An 18,189-nucleotide genomic window follows, 5' to 3' on the forward strand; every position below is an offset into this window, starting at 1 on the left:
CTTTGCTCCGAAACTATAAATATTCAATTTTTCCAAACCAACACAACCTATAATCCCAACCTTTCAGGCACACCTTTCTTCAAAATTATATGCTTGGAGCCACTGTCAAATAAACAAAAAATAAAATTTGACAACTCTTTACTAACAATTTCTACCTTTATATATATTTTTTTAATTGAAAATTTAAAATTCCTTCTGCACCACATAGTATTACACAAGGCTTACAGAAGTAAGTAAAAAAAAAAAAAAATACAACACAGCACAAAATAAAATAAACTTACAAATTCACAGATGACACGTAAGAGATAAATTTACAGAAGAAAGAGAAAGCCATTTTATGTTGGACAAACACACGAAGAAAGAAGGAAATGTAATATTCACAGAATTTAACCTAGAAATGAGTTCTTTTCGTCCTTGAGCTTTGAACAATAGAACAACAAATTTTCGACATTTTGCACTTCCCCGAAACTGCATGAACACAAGTCTATACTAGATAATCTAAATCTCTTCAGATATGAATTGAATTTACCGTGTCCAGTTAGAAATTGAGTTATTTCAAAATTGCAGATAAAGTGTTTATTATGCAATCTGTGAGGAATGGAAGGAAAATATAGTTTAGTCAAGGAGGCAGTAGTAGAATTCCTGTATAGTTCATTCCACTTGAGTATTGTATCATCCCTAGTTTTGTTCTTGAAAAATGACTTGTATCATTGGCAGTATTATTGGAGTATTTACTTGAAGATTTGTACCTTGTTTTGCCAACCAATCAGCCCTTTCATTTCCTAGATTGCCAGTGTGGCCATGTATATGAGAAAAGATAAAATCAACACCTTTATTGTTAAGGTATTTAAAAAAGGCATGAGAAGTGACAATTAATTTATCATATGAGAAGATATTCCTAAGAGAATATAAGGATGAAAGAGAATCAGTGTGAATAAGAAATTTAGCACTTAACTAACAGTTGTTAGATATCCACTTAATTGACTCATTAATGCACAGTAATTTGGCTTGGAAAACACTGCATTCATTGGAACTAAAGAGTTTATATTCCAGTTCAGAACCATGATGGAAAATGACATAAGCTAATCCAGCTCGATTATTAATTTTACTGCCATCTGTATAACACATAACAGGGAAATTATCATCAACGGAATTGTCATAAATGATAGTTTGAATTGGCAAACAATTGTTTGAATGAGGAAGACCTTCAAATGACACCTTGGTATCAAACATAAATTTTCTGATGGTATCTTTAAACTTTTTATCATTTAAAACATGAAGGTCAATCAGAGGAAATCCTGAAATTGTGAAACAGGCTTCATAGCTAATTGTTCTGTAGCCACACACAACTCTTAGTAAAATTCTTCTTTGAATTCTGAAAAAGATATGGGAATTAATCTTCTTTTCTACAGCTGTTCCCCACACTCTAGAAGCATAGCAAATAAAGGGGACAATACCCTGCTTATAAATCATATCAATAACATTAGATTTTAAACCAAAAGTATTACAAGAGACACGATTAAGTCCTCTCAGTATGTTTTCACACTTATTGGATAAATACATAATATGATTTTCCCAACAAAACTTATGATCAAGAATAACGCCTAAATATTTAATTTCATTCACAGTTTCAAATAAGGTATTATCCAAGTACAATTGTTGGTTTGTATAGCTGACATGCTTTCTTTTAATTATCATAATTTTAGATTTATTAGGATTGAATTCCAATTTCTGTTCTTTGGACCAACTGGAAATAATATTAAGGGTGTTCTGAGCCGCATTAAAAGAGCCGGAGAGTAATGGGACACTTCTCTTGAAAACAAATTAGTAGATCATCAGCAAAAGCAATTGTTTTACAACTCAGAAAATGCGAGAGTCTATTGAGTAGATCATTCATAATTAAATTCCACAGTAAAAGTCCGGAAACCGAGCCTTGAGGGCAACCTCTTTCCAAAATGCGGGAGGAAGAAACGTGGTCAAGGGAGAGCAATGCAGATCTGCCATGCAGAAAATCTTTAATAAGGCGAAAAATATTACACAGAATACCAGCTTTCCTTAAAAAACAAGTATCTCAGGCCACCAGGCATGGTCAAAAGCACCTTTGATATCAAGGAACACTAAAACTGCGTGTAAATTTCTCTTCTTACCTTCATCCACTATGCCTAAGTACAAAAGAGCATCTTCACAACAACTCTTATGAGGGGTAAAACCAAACTGTGCTTTGTTTAAAAGTTTTTTATTACACAAGAACCAGGTAATTCTATTACAAACAGCTTTTCTAGGCATTTTCCTAAACTGGAAAACAGACTAATGCATCTCAAGTTATCTAAATGTGGGATATGAGGACCACTATTTTTAGGGATTAAAACGACATTCGCTCTTTTCCAGCAATGAGGAAATGAGCCAAGCTTTAGACAAGTATTGAAGATTTTGGAGAATAAATTTGAAAACATTCTGTGAACTTGCTTCAAAATTTCATTTGAAATATAATCAAGACCAGGAGCTTTATTTGCATTTAAGGTTTTCTATAACACTATTAATTTCTGACATAGTGAACGAAAGATCTGGATTAGCAACGTAATTTAATGAAGCTTCAGTCCTAATCATTCTATGAAATGAATTATCCATGCTAAAAGGGTCCGTGAGAAAGCTTCTGTTAAGAACCTCATTAGTTGTTTCTTCTAGCGACTTTGTACAATTACCAGATGGGAGTAAATTCCACCAACTTTCATTCCTTTCATGAAATTTTGCATTATACCATTCAAATTTATTTTTTCCAAACATTTCTTTCATTTATACTCATTAGGAATTCTCTCCAAGAGAATTGTATCCTGGAGCTTTAAAGCTGTAACCAGTCTTAAGTGCAGATATTTTTGTTTATATAAAAGAGGATTACGATATGCCCCTCTAAGAGTAGGGTTATAATTTTGTTGAAACCTACGTCTAGCAGTGATAGCCTGCTTTCTCATATATTTGATTTCAGTAGTCCACATAGGTACCTTATGAACTCTTGGCTTTTTTAAAGGCATGGAAGCCTTGGATGCATTATAGAGAATCGAGACAAAATTTTCTAGGCAAGAGTTTAATGTATGCTTATCCATACAGCACTCAATAAACTGTGAGAACTCATCAATCGACTGCTTACATGCATTGTAAAAAATATTTCAGTTAGTTTTCTTTACACTAAAGACAATCGTGCTGTTTTTTCTGTCATATAGACTGTTATTAGAAGTTACAGATACTTCAAACTCAATCGTACAGTGATCAGAAAGGGATTCATGATCTGGTTGACACCAACGCAAAATATCTGCAAGAAGATCAGATCGCACAACCGTAATGCCAATATAGCTTGAACCTTGAATACTACAGAAAGTAGGACCACAGTCTTCGCTGCTAACGAGCAGATTATTCATACATAAAAATTCATAAAGTTTAACACCTCAGGAATCTGAAACTGGACTATGCCAAATTTCAGATTTACTGTTAACATCCATAGTCCAGATCAATCTGTTACAATTTTTTGAAGATAATGCTACATTAATTTTATGCGAATCTAAGACAATATTTCTATTAGGTTCAAAATAATAAGAAAAAAGATAAAATCATGAGTATTGAGAGTAACATGAAGGAACACCATATTATAATCAAGATTATTAATATCAAGCAGAGTAGACAGCTTTTGATTCCATACAATAATAGCAGCTTTAATGGTATCACTAATAGCATCAAAGTAAACCCGTTAAGAGGAAGGCAAGTTGGGAAGAGAGCATTTATAAGAGTGAGGCTCCTGAACAAGAGCAATATCGGTGTTAGAATTTTCCATATTTAAAACAAGCAGCTGAGTAGCCTTTTTCGAACGATGGAGATTACGTTGAATAATTTTAAGAACAGAAATGGAAAAGTTAGCCATAATTAATTTGAGAAATAATTCTATTCTTCATAAGCATTTGAGAAGAACAATTTTCAGAGAAAGGCTTATGCTTGACATCAACTTTCTTGCCAACATCATTGATTTTTCTATTATAACGAATGCAATTTACACAAACCTGAGTTTCTTGAGTTTGGCAGTGCTCACTTTTACGTTCTTTTGCACATTTGAAGCAAGCAACAGAATTTCTGCTGTTAGCTCCTTTGTGATTATAGCCAAGGCATTTAATTGGCACATTTTAAATAAGTAGAGCAGGATTTTTCTGTCTGTCTTGGAAGAGAAGAAATTAGTTCAGGTTTGTTGTTGATTTCATCTTTTAGTTTATCACAATCAGTTGAGGAAGAGCATTGCACTAAAATTCCGTTATTAGAAAACGTCCTAATATTTTTATACCTAATTTCTTTTCTGTAGGATTAATTTTTTTCCTTCAAATGTTTTTTAACATCAAGGGATATAAAGTTTCCTAACCCAGCAGCTGCTGAAACAAGCAAATTACAGTCATTTGACTGTTTGTTTACATTTTCTCCCCTAGATGGCAATACCATCTCAGCATAAAAAGGTCTCATAACAGAGGTTCTCAAACTTGCCATGCAAGCTTCGCGGTAATTAGCAGATTGTAATCATTCAAAATTTTGAATTATAAGAGATTTTAACTCGCCTAAAGCAGTCCTAGCATGTTCCCGCACCTCACCATTCATATTACATTTAGATGCAAGTGCTGTGTTAATAATATCATAATGTTTTTCAAGAGACGTCTAAAGCGCGTCAAGCTCTTCATCTGCCATCTTGAAAGAAAAGATGTTACCTTTATACATTGCAAAGAAATTCCTCTTTTGTCATTCATCATATAATTCACAGAAGTAGCAACTGTTTCATCAGATTTTGACTAAAAATTATGTTCAATGCTTTGTATTTTAGAATTTTCTAATTTAAAGCATATTGTGCAGGTGTGTTAACCTTCACAAAAAAGAGCAGTTAGCTCTTTTGCCAGTTTTTACATAGCAACTTATATCACAACATAATAAACATCTTTTTTTCAAAAGTTTCTATCTCTTTCTTGGCGTGTTCAAATTCTCACATACATGGCTGAAGTGCCCCTGACTGCAAAATATACAAGTGTCTGGAGTAGCATTAACTAGCAATTTGTTAGCAGAAGAAACTAATTTATAGTGACTAAGAGTTCCGAAGTTCTTGTGATTAAATCGTTGATACTGGCTATGTGTTGTTGGAGAAGATGGAAAGTGTATATGAAATGTTCTCTCCCTTGCAGTAATGGCACAATGTAAAAAATACATCAGTTCCTTTAAATTATGATTAGTGCTTAAGAATTGATTTTCGCTGAATTCCAAAGAGAGGTCACAATGAAAACGTTTCAAAATAGCAACACTAAGCATTACACAGCAATTTTCCGATGTTACACCCCAACTCTCAAGAGAATAAATTTAGGTTTGGCGCTTAGATTTCTCAACTCTTGTAAATTAGAAGTGTTCTTTGATGGAGTCATGTTCAGCAGTTTAGACATATAGGCATTGATTAACTCGTCTTTCTGACCAAAAGTATCTTGGATTAATATAACAATTGCCTTATAGTTGCCTGAAGTAATGGCAAAATATTTAATGCAAGAAAGAGCTTTGCCTCCAAGGCAACTAAAATAAGAAAATTTTTTAACATCTGAAATGGAAGGATTTTTGTCAACAGAATTTATGAATTGATTCCAGAAATTTAAATACTCAGATGAGTCACTGCAATACACTGAACTTTCAATTTAGGACTTTACACATAAGTTTAGCCTTAACTTTTAATTATCAGTTTAGATATTAATTATGAGATTAACTGTTACTAGATAAGTTTAAAGTTGATATCACAACTTGCAACACACAAATTGTTGCCACTCAAATATATTTAGACCAAAATTAATTTTAATAAGCAGCAAGCACTGTATTAAAATTACTTATTATTATGCTTATTTTAAAATATAACTCAAATATCTACAGGGTATGTAATGATAAGCAGAGTATAAAAATGAAATATTATGCAAAATATTATTCTAAAAAATTTCTTACCAAGTATGAAAACTGTTCAACATAGTAATCAGCTCTGACATGAAAGATAATATACTCTCCTACCTAAAAATAATAAAAATGAGTTTTTCATTTCTATAATTATAGTTTATTTATTAATTTCAAAGCTTGTTTTCAAATAATTTAAAATTAATAGAGGAGAAGGGATTTCATACAGGTCATTACTGAGACTCTTTAATCATTTCATACAAGTTATTTTTTATCAAAAATAATGTCACATTTGATATACATTTTAAAATTATATAAGAAACATTTTTTAGTAACAGATATGCTGTCTGGCAGGAAGTATATTTTCCTAAAACCTCATGACATAAATAAAACATGTTTATTACAAATATTTCATTCAAATAATCATTTTAAATACAGAAGAAAACTATGCAATACTTCCACAAACTAATTTCTTGAAATAATTTAATCATTTATCTATGATTTTCATCTCTTTTTTTCCTAAGACATAATGAATTCCACAAATAAAACACTGGATGTTTACATGACTAGTAAGATTTTCTATACAGTATGTACATAAACATTAAGATTTAAAATAATAATAATTTTCATTGTTTTCATTATTCATTATTTTAATAATGATTTTCCTTATTTTTAAAGTAAAACATTATATTAGTATGTAAAAAATACTGTATTGTACGATCTCTTACACTACATATGTGATACCTAATTACACACAAGCCATTTATGGGTTTCAGAAGACCAGCCTTATGGCATTCTACACTCATGAAGAGTTTCCAAATGTTCAGCATAAAGATAATTTATAATTAAACACTTAAACTGATATTTCAGAAGCTACAATGTCTTATGAATGGAATAAACACCAAAATCAAATACAAAATTATTGTAATAGAATCAAATTCAATTCCTTCTTAAGCAGTAGAAACAAATTGTAATTTCTCAGCATCATTTGCATCATCATTTTCAATCAATGTTAATCTTTTGTTTTAAAAGCATTCCATCCAGTAAATAAGACATCAATACAACTTCCATTATATGATATATTTCTCTAAATTTTCTTCTGTTTCTCTTATTCGTATTTTTTCACAAGCTTGCTTTCATGTTATTTTTGTTCCAGTTACAAGAAAGAACATAATATATTTGTAACTTATTAATGGATGGAAAAATTATTAACATGTTAACCCTTTGAGGGGCGGTGGTCGCGCCCTGAAACCACCAATTTTCGAAATTTTTCCCGCTCTTGTTTCCAAACTGTTTGAGTGAAAACCGATTGATTACTTATCTTTTACCTCTAAATAATGCAAAATTACTGCAGAACTATACATTTTTTAGGTCTTAGTATTTTAAATCGGATGCCTTTTAAAATTCATTTTCAGTGAGAAAAAATAACTTCCTTTTATTTATATTAATAACTTAAAATTTAAATTTTTTTATCGCACATCATTATTTCTATCATAAACAATAAAAATACAGCAATAATTAAACTGCATATATAAACAACCTTTGTATATTTATGGTATTTCCTTTGTGGTTTCAGGGTGCGACCACTGCCCCACTAGAGCATTGCGTTACAATGCTCACATTACCCTAGAGGCTCGGTGGTCGCGCCCTGAAACCACTGCTCTTTATAGTAATGTTTGCTGCTTTGAAACAGAAGTGTTTATTTTCACCCGCATATAGATAAGGGGTTTTGAAATCACAGAGCTATTGTACTACCAAACAATACATGCATTTGCCCTCATAAAATATTTTTCGTTCCAGAGATTTTTCTCTGCTTTCAACATGCTTGCTCTCTATGCTAGTACTGTGATTTTCTAAATTATTTTGTGTGGTTCCAAAAAATTGCAAATATATTTTTGAATAATTAAAAATAGAAATCGCGCAAAAATTTAATTAAATTTAAAATATTTTGCCAATATTTTATTTTCTACTCTTCAGATTCAAAATGCCTCGCAAAGGGTTAGAAATAGCTGATGCATTAACGTTACTTGAAGAATTACCTTCAGATCCAGAATCAGTGGTCTCTGAGGATGAAAGTGAAAGAGAAGGAAATACTCCTTTACCCCCTTCCCTCCTGCTTATGGAAATATAGAAGATGAAAGTGATGATCAGTCAGAAAACGATGATATAAATTTACCAGGTCCTTCCAGAATTGCAGATGTAACATGGAATAAAATGCAGAATTTAGTGAAATCATGCAGTGTTGGCTTGTGCATGTACCAAAAAGATAAAACATGCTTTGAACAGTTCCATAAAAAATAACTTAGTTCTTTGACATTAAAAAAAGTTACTGAGCTTTTTAATATTCTATTGAGTTTTTTTTTATCTATTTATCCCAATTTCCTTATTATGTACGTTCTTATGTTTTCACTGCTGCAGAAAAATTACATAAATTATTTTTTTTTCTGATGATATACTTTGTAAAATAAAGTAAAAAATTTATATTTGATGCAATTTTTAAATGCAGTATTTTTTTTAATCGAAAATTTCGTCATTCATTGGAAATGCGTACGGAAAAAGGTACGTTGTTTTTTCCTGCTAACTCAGTAAGTTTCAAAGTCCTAGACGCGCGCTGGTTTCACAGCGAAACCACCACCCACAGATTAATGGGCGGGAGTAGATTTTTTTAAATTCATATATTATTTGTCTGTAGGATCATAATATTCGATTTCTAGTGTTTTTAGTTTAAAAAATTTTTTAAATAATATAGCACGCGTCAAAGGGTTAAGTTAGGCTATTCAGATGTGCCAAAGGAAAGAAGGGTTATCAGTTTAAGGAACGGTATGTTTTTGTGGGGGATTTTTAAGGGAACTCCCTCATATTCTCATTACACATAAGGAAAACCATTTACACCAATTATGTAGCCAGCCCATTTGCATAAGACCAAACCTGGGCCGAACCCCCAGTATTACCACTTGGCTACTGGTGAAGCAGAAACTGTTGTTATTCATATAATATTACCACAATATATGGGCTATTAAATTATTATTATTATTCTAAAAAATCCAGCATAAAAATGTCTTTAGGAATGAATCTTGTTTATAAATCAGGAGTTTCCGTGGTCTATGACAAGTTTTATGCAGAAGATCAGAATTTTGTTATCATCCATAAATATACAATGAAGTATAAATGTTTAATGGTGAAAACAGCAGAAAAATACATTTTAACTTGAAGAAAGTTGTTTGTATTAAAGTTCTTAATATATTCCCTAATTAAAAACCAACAGTAAAGGCAGCACATACTCTGGGACTTTTTGTACTAGTTGTCACTTGAATATGACGATTACTAGGAGTGAAAGAAGCATAAGCAAGCAGGTTTGCACTTGCTCTTTCTCCATCATCATCTGTATATTTAGCCTATAATAATTAAATTTTGATTAGGATACATAAAATAGATAAAGATATAAACAGAAATAAAGCATAACTTTTGATAAACAACTGCAAAAATATATGCACCTCAAGTGAGATAGAATATATGTCATTCAGAGATTTCAGAGAACCAAAACTTGACAACAGATCAATGGTAATTTCCCATATTCCAAACTGAACTGGACTCATCTGCTCATACTGTGTTTCCAGTTCTCTTTGTCCTCCATTTTTGAAAAAGATTAATGTTGTAAGCTCCAGCTTCTGATCATTTAATCTCCAAGCAGGTAAAGGGGATCCATCATAGTAGGAAACAGCTACCTAGTTTGAAACCAAACATTATAAAACATCAAGGTAAAAATAGACCACATGTTTCAGTACAAAAAATTAATCTTTATTAAAATCTGAGGATGAAATGATTTAATAAATTAGATATGAAAGGAAACAAACTCGAAAATCCGGCTTAAAAATATTATTAGGAATGAATCTTGTTTATAAATATAAATTTAATAAACTACGAAAAATTACCACTGTTGTTTTTATTCCATAGATCAGAATTATGTACCTATGCTAAAATAATTAATAGTGATTCATTGATTACTTTTTGGGGCTTTCATTTTGTTCAAATTTCGTTTGGACTTTTAAGGCTAACTTAAGTTAAAAGAGAGAGTGCTCAATGTTACTACATGTGTATATCTGGAGTTTCTTTTATTTTATCTTGTTTCTTTTCAAAGGAGAATTTTTTTTCACGAAATTTCAGCATCATTTCTTAGTAGCATCAAAAATTACATCAATTTTAAAGGTGTATTTGTTTTTATATTTTTTGTATTTCCAATATATTTACCAAACATCAGTATATTTAAAGACCTAGCATTAAACACAATCAGATTTTTTTTTTTTTTTTTTTTTACTTATTATCCTCCATAATGAACAATTCAAAAACCATTTCTAGTTATAACTTTACTGAAATTCACAGAAATACTTTTATATTATTATCCTATTAACACTTGAAAGTTGTGTATTTTTTAATGAAATGTATCCCATCCTTTTCTTAAGTTCCTCTCTCTATATATAAAGATATAAAGTAAGAAATTTAGAACCAATTTTTCACAAAGACCAAAAATTGAAATTCATAATAAATAAATTTCAAATAATTTTATAAATGCAATAATGAATTTAAAAAAAAAGTTAAAATCAAAACTTTTCAAACAAGCAATACCCCAATTAAAAAAATTAATGATATTTAAAGAAATACGAACATAATAGAAGAGGAATTCAATCAACATTAATGCCACTTCGTCAGGAGAAGGAACAATGAAATCAATTTAAATCTTTCTTCCTCAAAAATTCTTGCTTTATATATATAAAATTACAAAACATTTTTTTTAAGAAAACAAATATTTGTTTTATATATTGCCTAGTATTTTTGCGCATTAAGCTGCTAAAAAATATCAGTAAAGACATAAAGTAAGAAATTTAGAACCAATTTATCAGAAAGACCAAAAATTGAAATTCATAAGTAATTAATTTCAAATAATCCTATAAATGTGTTATAAAGCATTTCTCCTGTTCATGATTGCGCTGAGCAGAAAAGGTGAACTATACATCTGTGGAGAAGGTTCCTGCCGATGAGGAGAGATGAAGACAGAAAGGGTAGTGTGTCTTTCCGATTCTGAGGGTGCTGAAGTCTGAACTCCATGCTACGCCTATCTGATGATGCTTGCCAACGCTGCTAGCAGCTGCGATTCTCTCAAATGTGGTGCAGAAACGTGATTCAAGGAGTCATAACAAGGAACAGCACAGTGTAAATAAGAATCTACTCAAGCATTCTGAATTATCGTTCTACATATATGGAATACCTGCTTATATGGAAAGGACTGTTAAGCAGGATCAAATCATAGTGTACCAATCTAGTACATTTGTACATTATCCATCGTATAAGTTCATTAATGTGTCATAGTCTAACACTTATGTTCATCTATGTTGTTAAATCTTAAGGACAGAAAGTCACTGATTATATCTTATGTTTAATTTTTCAGCTTGGTGCAGTTTATACTTCTGTAGCAGGGAACCTCAGTTCTACACTCTCCACTATGCATAACTCTCAAGACGCTTCAAAGAACAAAAAAATCTTCTTAAATACAGTAAAATGCAATAAAGAATTTAATAAATGTTAAGACCAGAGCTCTTCTAAACAATCAATACCTCAAAAAAAAAAATCAATGAAATTCAAAGAAAAAATAACTCAATAGAAGAGGAATTTAATCAACTTCAATGCCACTTCGTCAGGAAGAGGAACAATGAAATCAAATGAAATCTCTCTTCCACAAAAATCCTTGCTTTTCTGTATCCTGAATTAAGTGATGAACCATTTCAATATATTTCAATTATAATAGTTCACCTGAAAATTATGGCCCCTCTCCAAAACAAGGAAAAAAACAAAGTAAATTTTAATTAAAATTTGTACCTTAAATAAAGAAAATTCAAAATGGTTTATAGGTTTCTATTTTTAATTTTTTTTTCCTCTTAAATTACTATTCTGTTATTAAAACAAGAGCCACCTATATTCAAAGTCATTGTGATAAGCCCATAATGTAAAGAGTTTTTACTTCTCTAACAATAGTTCCTTTTTCAAGCTTTCTTTTGCCTTTTTACCGTAATTTTAAACAAAAAAAATTAAAAAATCTAAAATTCAACTTGAGGAGTTTTCTACTCATTTCTAAAAAAGAGTTATTAAAAACTTTTTGGCTAATCTTTGGAATATGGTAACAGGTAGTTTGGCGACATTTTGATAAGGTTATAAAGGTTACTAGCTAGGACTTTAGCAGTGTACATGGATAAAGTCAAGAGTGTACGCAATGCCATTTTTGTGCAATTCTGGAATGTTTTTTAAGTGGAAATAGGTCGACGTGTACATGGATACCGTGTATGTGCAATTCTTAAAAATGCGGCAAGCAGTGGGCAATTCTGTACTTTCTCCCAATTTTGCACCTAATCTTCGTCATGATTAAGCACTTTTGTTCCATAAAAGTTCTAGCATAAGCGTAATTCGGCTAGCGGATTGTTGGAAAAAAATGTTGAGTAAAAAAAAAAAAAAAAAAAGCCTTTACTTCGTGAAAACAAAATGGCGTCCAAAAAAAAACTAGCAGGTTGTTGTAGCAAGGTTGGTCGCCAAATTTTCGCCAAAAAATCGCGAAGTTACCATAATCCAAAGATTAACCCACTTTCTTTTAAGTCTACTAAATTTAAAGAAAAATTTATTCTAAAATTTAATTAAAATTTAACACTGAATGGCATTCTTTATTCCCTTTTTGTTTAAAAAAAAGTCAAAATTCACTTAAATTTCTTTTTAATTTGTAAAATAATATTTTTCTTTTTCAAGATAAAAATTTTAATAGAGTTTTTTAAAGTTCTTCTTTTGTTTTCAAAATTCCATCTTTTGTTCCAGTTTTTAGACTTTTGAGTGATTACTTTCTCACCACAGTATTTTAGTTTTGTCAGTGAAGCCAAAATGGCAAACCTAAACGTCAGTACTGTAATGGTCTTATTCCTAGTTTCGATTGTGTTCTTAATGAAAATGCTTAAAGTTTTTAATTACTTCTTGTATTTTTATTTAAGTCTTTTCACTGATTTTCATTTCATAATTTTGCTTAAGCTTTAGATTCTTTGGATTATGTGCTACTTGTTCAAAGGTAAAATTTTGAATGTTTTCAGTTCTTTGAAAAGGATTATCTTATTTTAAGCTACAAGATTTTAATTAAAACTTACTTTGTTTTTTCCTTGCTTTGGGGAGGGACCAGAATTTTCAGGTGAACTATTATAATTAAAATACATTGAATTGTTTTATCGGCTAATTCTGGATACAGAAAAGCAAAGATTTTTGTGGAAGAGAGATTTCAATGTTTGTCCTCCTGGACAAAGTGCATTGAAGTTGATTGAATTCCTCTTCTATTGAGTTCTTTTTTCTTTGAATTTAATTTATTTTTTGAATCGGGGTATTGCTTGTTTGAAGAGCTTTGGTTTAAACATTTATTATATTTTTATTGCATTTATAGGATTATTTGAAATTTATTACTCATGAATTTCAATTTTTGGTCTAAATATATATATATATTAGAATTTATTTTGTTTCTGTGATTATTTTATTTTTATCTTGATTCCTTTTCTTCAACTCTCATTACAGTGTTCATTTGGTACTTCAGGAAAACTTATTAATTGGCATACATTTTGGAGAGTATATATATGTGTGTGTGTGCCTGGAATTATGACAATATATACCAATATTATTATACGTAGCTCTAAATTATCTAGTTTTCAGTAGTAGAATTTAATGCTGTAATTATTATGGAATTCTAATTCCAAAATGGTCTTAATTTTCCTACTTAATTCTCAGTGAAGATGAATTATCAAAGTTACAAAAAGTAGTTTAATGTGAAACCTATATCTTCTGTTGCAGTGCTATTACTAGACCTTAAAAACTAACTACAAAAAGTGATTTTAAGCAAAAACTAAATTACACAATATTTGAAAAACTCCAGCTTACATAACACTTGAAAGGCATAGTAGGTTTAAAAACTTGTGGACTTGATCCAAGAAACTTCAATTTTATATTAGACTTGAATATAATGGATTGAGCAAATCCAACCTGTATCTGATTTAAAAAGCGCTCTCCAACTTCAACTATCACAAACAACTTTGAATTATCTAGATGAGACATCATCTTTCGAAGATCGCTTATCGGCAGTTTAAAATCCACATGGCCTTCAAACTGAAAAATATATGACATCAAGAATATATTATGCAGCAGTACTATATGTTAAATTAATCAAAGAACATTAAACCATCTGCCTAAGAAGGTATCTTTGTGAAGGACTGCCTAAGAAAACTAGAATAAACTGGAATATGTATGTACAAGATGCATAGTAAAGACCAGAAAAAGATAATCATTCAGTCAGCTAATTATGGATAACACATCATACAGATGAATGGGAGTAACATCATTGCTAACAAATTCCTAATTAAAACACATCCTTGTTTTATAAAAATTAAAACTGATTTTCATGTGCTCCTAAAAGTTCATAAAATAATACATTAAAAGGGTCAATACCATTTCAGAATTTAAAGTAATAACAATATAATGCAGTACACATGCATTCAAAATACCTTTAACTTCAAACATATAATATACAACAAAAGAATGAAGTATTCCAATTATTATTTTTTTCTTTCAAATATCGAGTTCATATCAAATGCAATTAAGTAAATTAATTTAGTTTTTAAAATATTATGTTTTCCCAGAAGATGTACATTTTGAGAGCATTTTAAAAATTTTAAGGTTTTTATTCTAAAAGTATGCCAAAAAAAGGGGGAAGCATACATTTATATTAATAAACTGCTGTAACTTGATATTTAAAACTATATTGGCACACATAATAAAGGAAAAGGTGAGATAAAATTAAGTGAAAAAAAGGGAGATGTTAGTTAAATGAAGCAAGAGATGCTGCCTTTTATGAATATTTATTAACTGATATTATACCCTATATGTCAGTCCTACATAAGAAATGAAATACAAGGGTCACTTTGAAATTTTTGAGATACAGAAAATTAAATTTACCAGATCTTAGGAGTATTAAAAGTAGTTTCTTCCAACACCAACATTCATATTTTCATAGGCATATTTTCCAAATATTAAATGATTCATTTCTTGGGAATCAATGAAAAATATGCTTTTGTACATTTTCCAGTTCTTGTTCACTGGCATTACGGTCACTTACTTTACTATCGCCGTTTACTATTTCACAATCATCATTGTCATTTTCAACTTAAAAACAGAAGTCAGGCCGTTTCTTCTCATAAGTTTCATTTTGTAGTCGAAAAAAACTACATTTAACTTTTAGAAAGCAAATGCTGTAGATAATATAATTCTGCATGTGAGTTCAAGAAATATAGACTTACATAAGAATGCACATGAGGTAAATATGACCCTAAATAACATTTAAAGTAATTTTTTAGTAATTATTAAGGAAACTAGAAATTTGAAACCTGCTCTAAAATATCATGACACCTACTGAAGAAAAATTAAGTGATAATAATTACGGTTTAAGAAGGGCATTCTATTTTACGAAGATGGGATCAAACAGACCCCATACACATACTCATAGGTTAATTACTTTATATAAATTTTTCATTCAGTTATTTCCTCTTTTCAGAAACTTTCTGCAAATATTTGTCATAATTTCCTTTACAGTAATTTAAAATGCATTATTACGATTATAATAAACTTATCTGCAGATAAAAATTATTTCCATTTAATCCAAAAAAATTATTTATAATAAGAATTTTCAATTATAAAATATTAATTTTTTTAATTTAGTCATAACCACCATTTAAGGATATATTTATATAATTTCAAAATAAATAAATAGCTTACACATATAGGTACAATGTTAATAAAATATTACTAAATATTAAGCAAATGTAAGGGTAAAAGAAGTACTGTTCATAAACCTGGAATATGCAAAAATAAAAATCTGCTTACATAATTTATGAATAGTTTTGTTTCTGGAAGTTGCCCATAATGTCTATGTGAGTGTAATGACTCAATACTAGCTTTGACTGTTAAATTTCCATAAACTGGAGCTCCGCTTGTGTAACTGTAAAAAATAAAAGTAGAACTATACATCCACACCATCCAAAAAAAAAAAAAAAATCATATTTCTGGAGCGTAAGTCAGATGTGAAAAAAATAATTTAAAGGAAAAAGGGAAGAAAAAATGAAATACTGACTTTGCTGTCACACTTCCAGTTATTATTTGTTGGTTTTCCAAAATAAAAGGTGGCAAAGTCACATTTACCTCAAATGGAGTCTGATCTAGCAGTTAGAATATAAATTATCAATAATTAATAATACATAATAAAGTTATTTATATTAAAGATATTATTCTTCTATGTAAAAACTTCAATACTTCTGGTTATTTAAAAAAACTAATGATATATGGAATTGAAATTAATATGAAGAATCTCTTTTAAAAATAAAGGAAATATCTTATAAAGAGGTACTTACAATATTCTTCAACATAAATGTTTTTTTCCTCAACTTGACCCTAAAGCAAGAAAAGTTTATAAAGTTGAACTTTTCAAGTAGCAACAGGAATATAACAAGAATAAAAAATTTCAAAGAACACATGATCAGGGAGGGAGTGTAAAAATAAAAAAAATAAAAAATAAAAAAATCAGCTTCAGTTTATTGTTCATTTAAAATGAAAAAAAATCAAGGCATTTCTAGACATAGTAAGATAAAAAATACTAATATCAGTTGCATAATAAAATGGTGTGAATAAATATTACTTTCCACTGAAGAAGTTTGAATAATGTGAAATACTTTCCATGCCAGTTTTTCAATAATTAAAAATAGTAGGTTACATGTAACATAGAGATCTTAATGCTTCCAATTTTAATTAAAAATTCAGAGTTTCTTTAAATATATTGCTAGAATTGAGAGTTAATCTGGCAATTCACTAAGTCCTTTATTTTTAAAATCAATAAAGTTTCTAATTTGTAAACCAATTATTCAAATTCAAAGGTGACTAAACTTCATATTATTAACAGCTATAAGCTAAAATTCAGCAATATTAAATAACTGCAAATATTTCAAAAGAGTCATTTATACACATTTATACTGTTTCAATAGTAATAGCAATAATGCAAATAATAAAATGCTTCAAGTGAACTAATATAGATTTCATGTTTTTTAATTGATGTGTTTATTTATTAAAATAAATATTTCCAGTTGTTCTTGCTCTTTATTCTGAAAAATATGTTCTTATGGTAAACATACTTCAAACACTTAAACAGTGTATTGATTGAATATTCATTCTCCTACCATCCAAGAAAAGAAAACTGAGCACTTTCTTCTGAATTTCAAGTTCCAGCATATGATTTAAATAGAAATAAACTGAGGTCAGAAAATGGAAGCAATATCTTTAAAATAATGTGAAAAGGTTTTCATTCATACGAATATGTAGTGATTTGTAAAACAGGAAATTGTCTTCGCTTGTTACCTAAAGGGGAAGGAAACTAGTGTGAACAGAACAGCATGCACCAAACATAACTTCTAGTCAAGCTAAAAAAGAATTATTTAAAAATAAACTGTCAGCTAGCCAAGAATTCCACAAAAAATAACAGTTTAGTTTTCATAATCAATTAATATCAGGATCAAAATAATGACATCACATTTAAAATATGATAAATCACTAATGTAATAAAATGAATATCATTTAATTTATTTGATATAATCTGGATCAATCAATCTATCTATATCTATATATATACACTATATATACTACATCACTCCCCTATAAAAAAAACGTTCTCTCTCTCAAATTTTTTTAATAACGTAAAAATATATAAGCGTTATTGTCATTCAGTAAAATCTAAGATTTATTGTTTGATATTATGTACCACCAAAGTATTTTGCTTATTTATTCTAGCCGATGTATATCCTAAAAATAAGTTCACCCCATCAGTAGGTCAAACAAACAAAATCATTTGTGTTCTTGAGTATTATTTTTATGATTAGTGCACAGTAGTCTTTTTTTAAATTGCTCTGAAATTATTATATGCGTAATGGAGAATTTACATTCCTATTTGTCATGGAGCTCAAAAATCTGATACACAAGTGAGAGCAGCCTGGTTAATAAGAATATATCAATATAATAGTCCACACACATGTTCTACATACTTGGAGCTTGCTTCTTTGCCACTGAGGACATTTCAAAGCCCTTTCTCCCATGCTAGTCCCAGAAGTTTTCTAAAGGAGTCTACAGCATCTATATCCTGTCACTCTACAG

The 18,189-nt window shown here is 29.7% G+C and overlaps 1 protein-coding gene across 7 annotated transcripts in view; it reads right to left on the bottom strand.

The window, feature by feature from the left end:
- The window catches only part of LOC118190646 (CD109 antigen-like), a 418,585-nt gene that overhangs the window by 91,319 nt on the left and 309,077 nt on the right, over positions 1-18,189 (bottom strand). For all 7 annotated transcript variants that reach the window (XM_085823099.1, XM_085823094.1, XM_035361392.2 and 4 more), the window contains 7 exons: positions 16,404-16,443; positions 16,127-16,211; positions 15,880-15,994; positions 13,885-14,109; positions 9,432-9,662; positions 9,219-9,332; positions 5,992-6,054 (listed from right to left, as the gene is read on the bottom strand). In XM_085823099.1, coding sequence (XP_085679225.1) covers positions 5,992-6,054; positions 9,219-9,332; positions 9,432-9,662; positions 13,885-14,109; positions 15,880-15,994; positions 16,127-16,211; positions 16,404-16,443 — 873 coding nt within the window. The remainder of the gene's footprint in view (positions 1-5,991; positions 6,055-9,218; positions 9,333-9,431; positions 9,663-13,884; positions 14,110-15,879; positions 15,995-16,126; positions 16,212-16,403; positions 16,444-18,189) is intronic.

Source organism: Stegodyphus dumicola, chromosome 1, assembly GCF_044657685.1.
Source record: "Stegodyphus dumicola isolate Sdum_Otavi_A_Nest chromosome 1, ASM4465768v1".
Lineage (NCBI taxonomy): Eukaryota > Metazoa > Arthropoda > Arachnida > Araneae > Eresidae > Stegodyphus > Stegodyphus dumicola.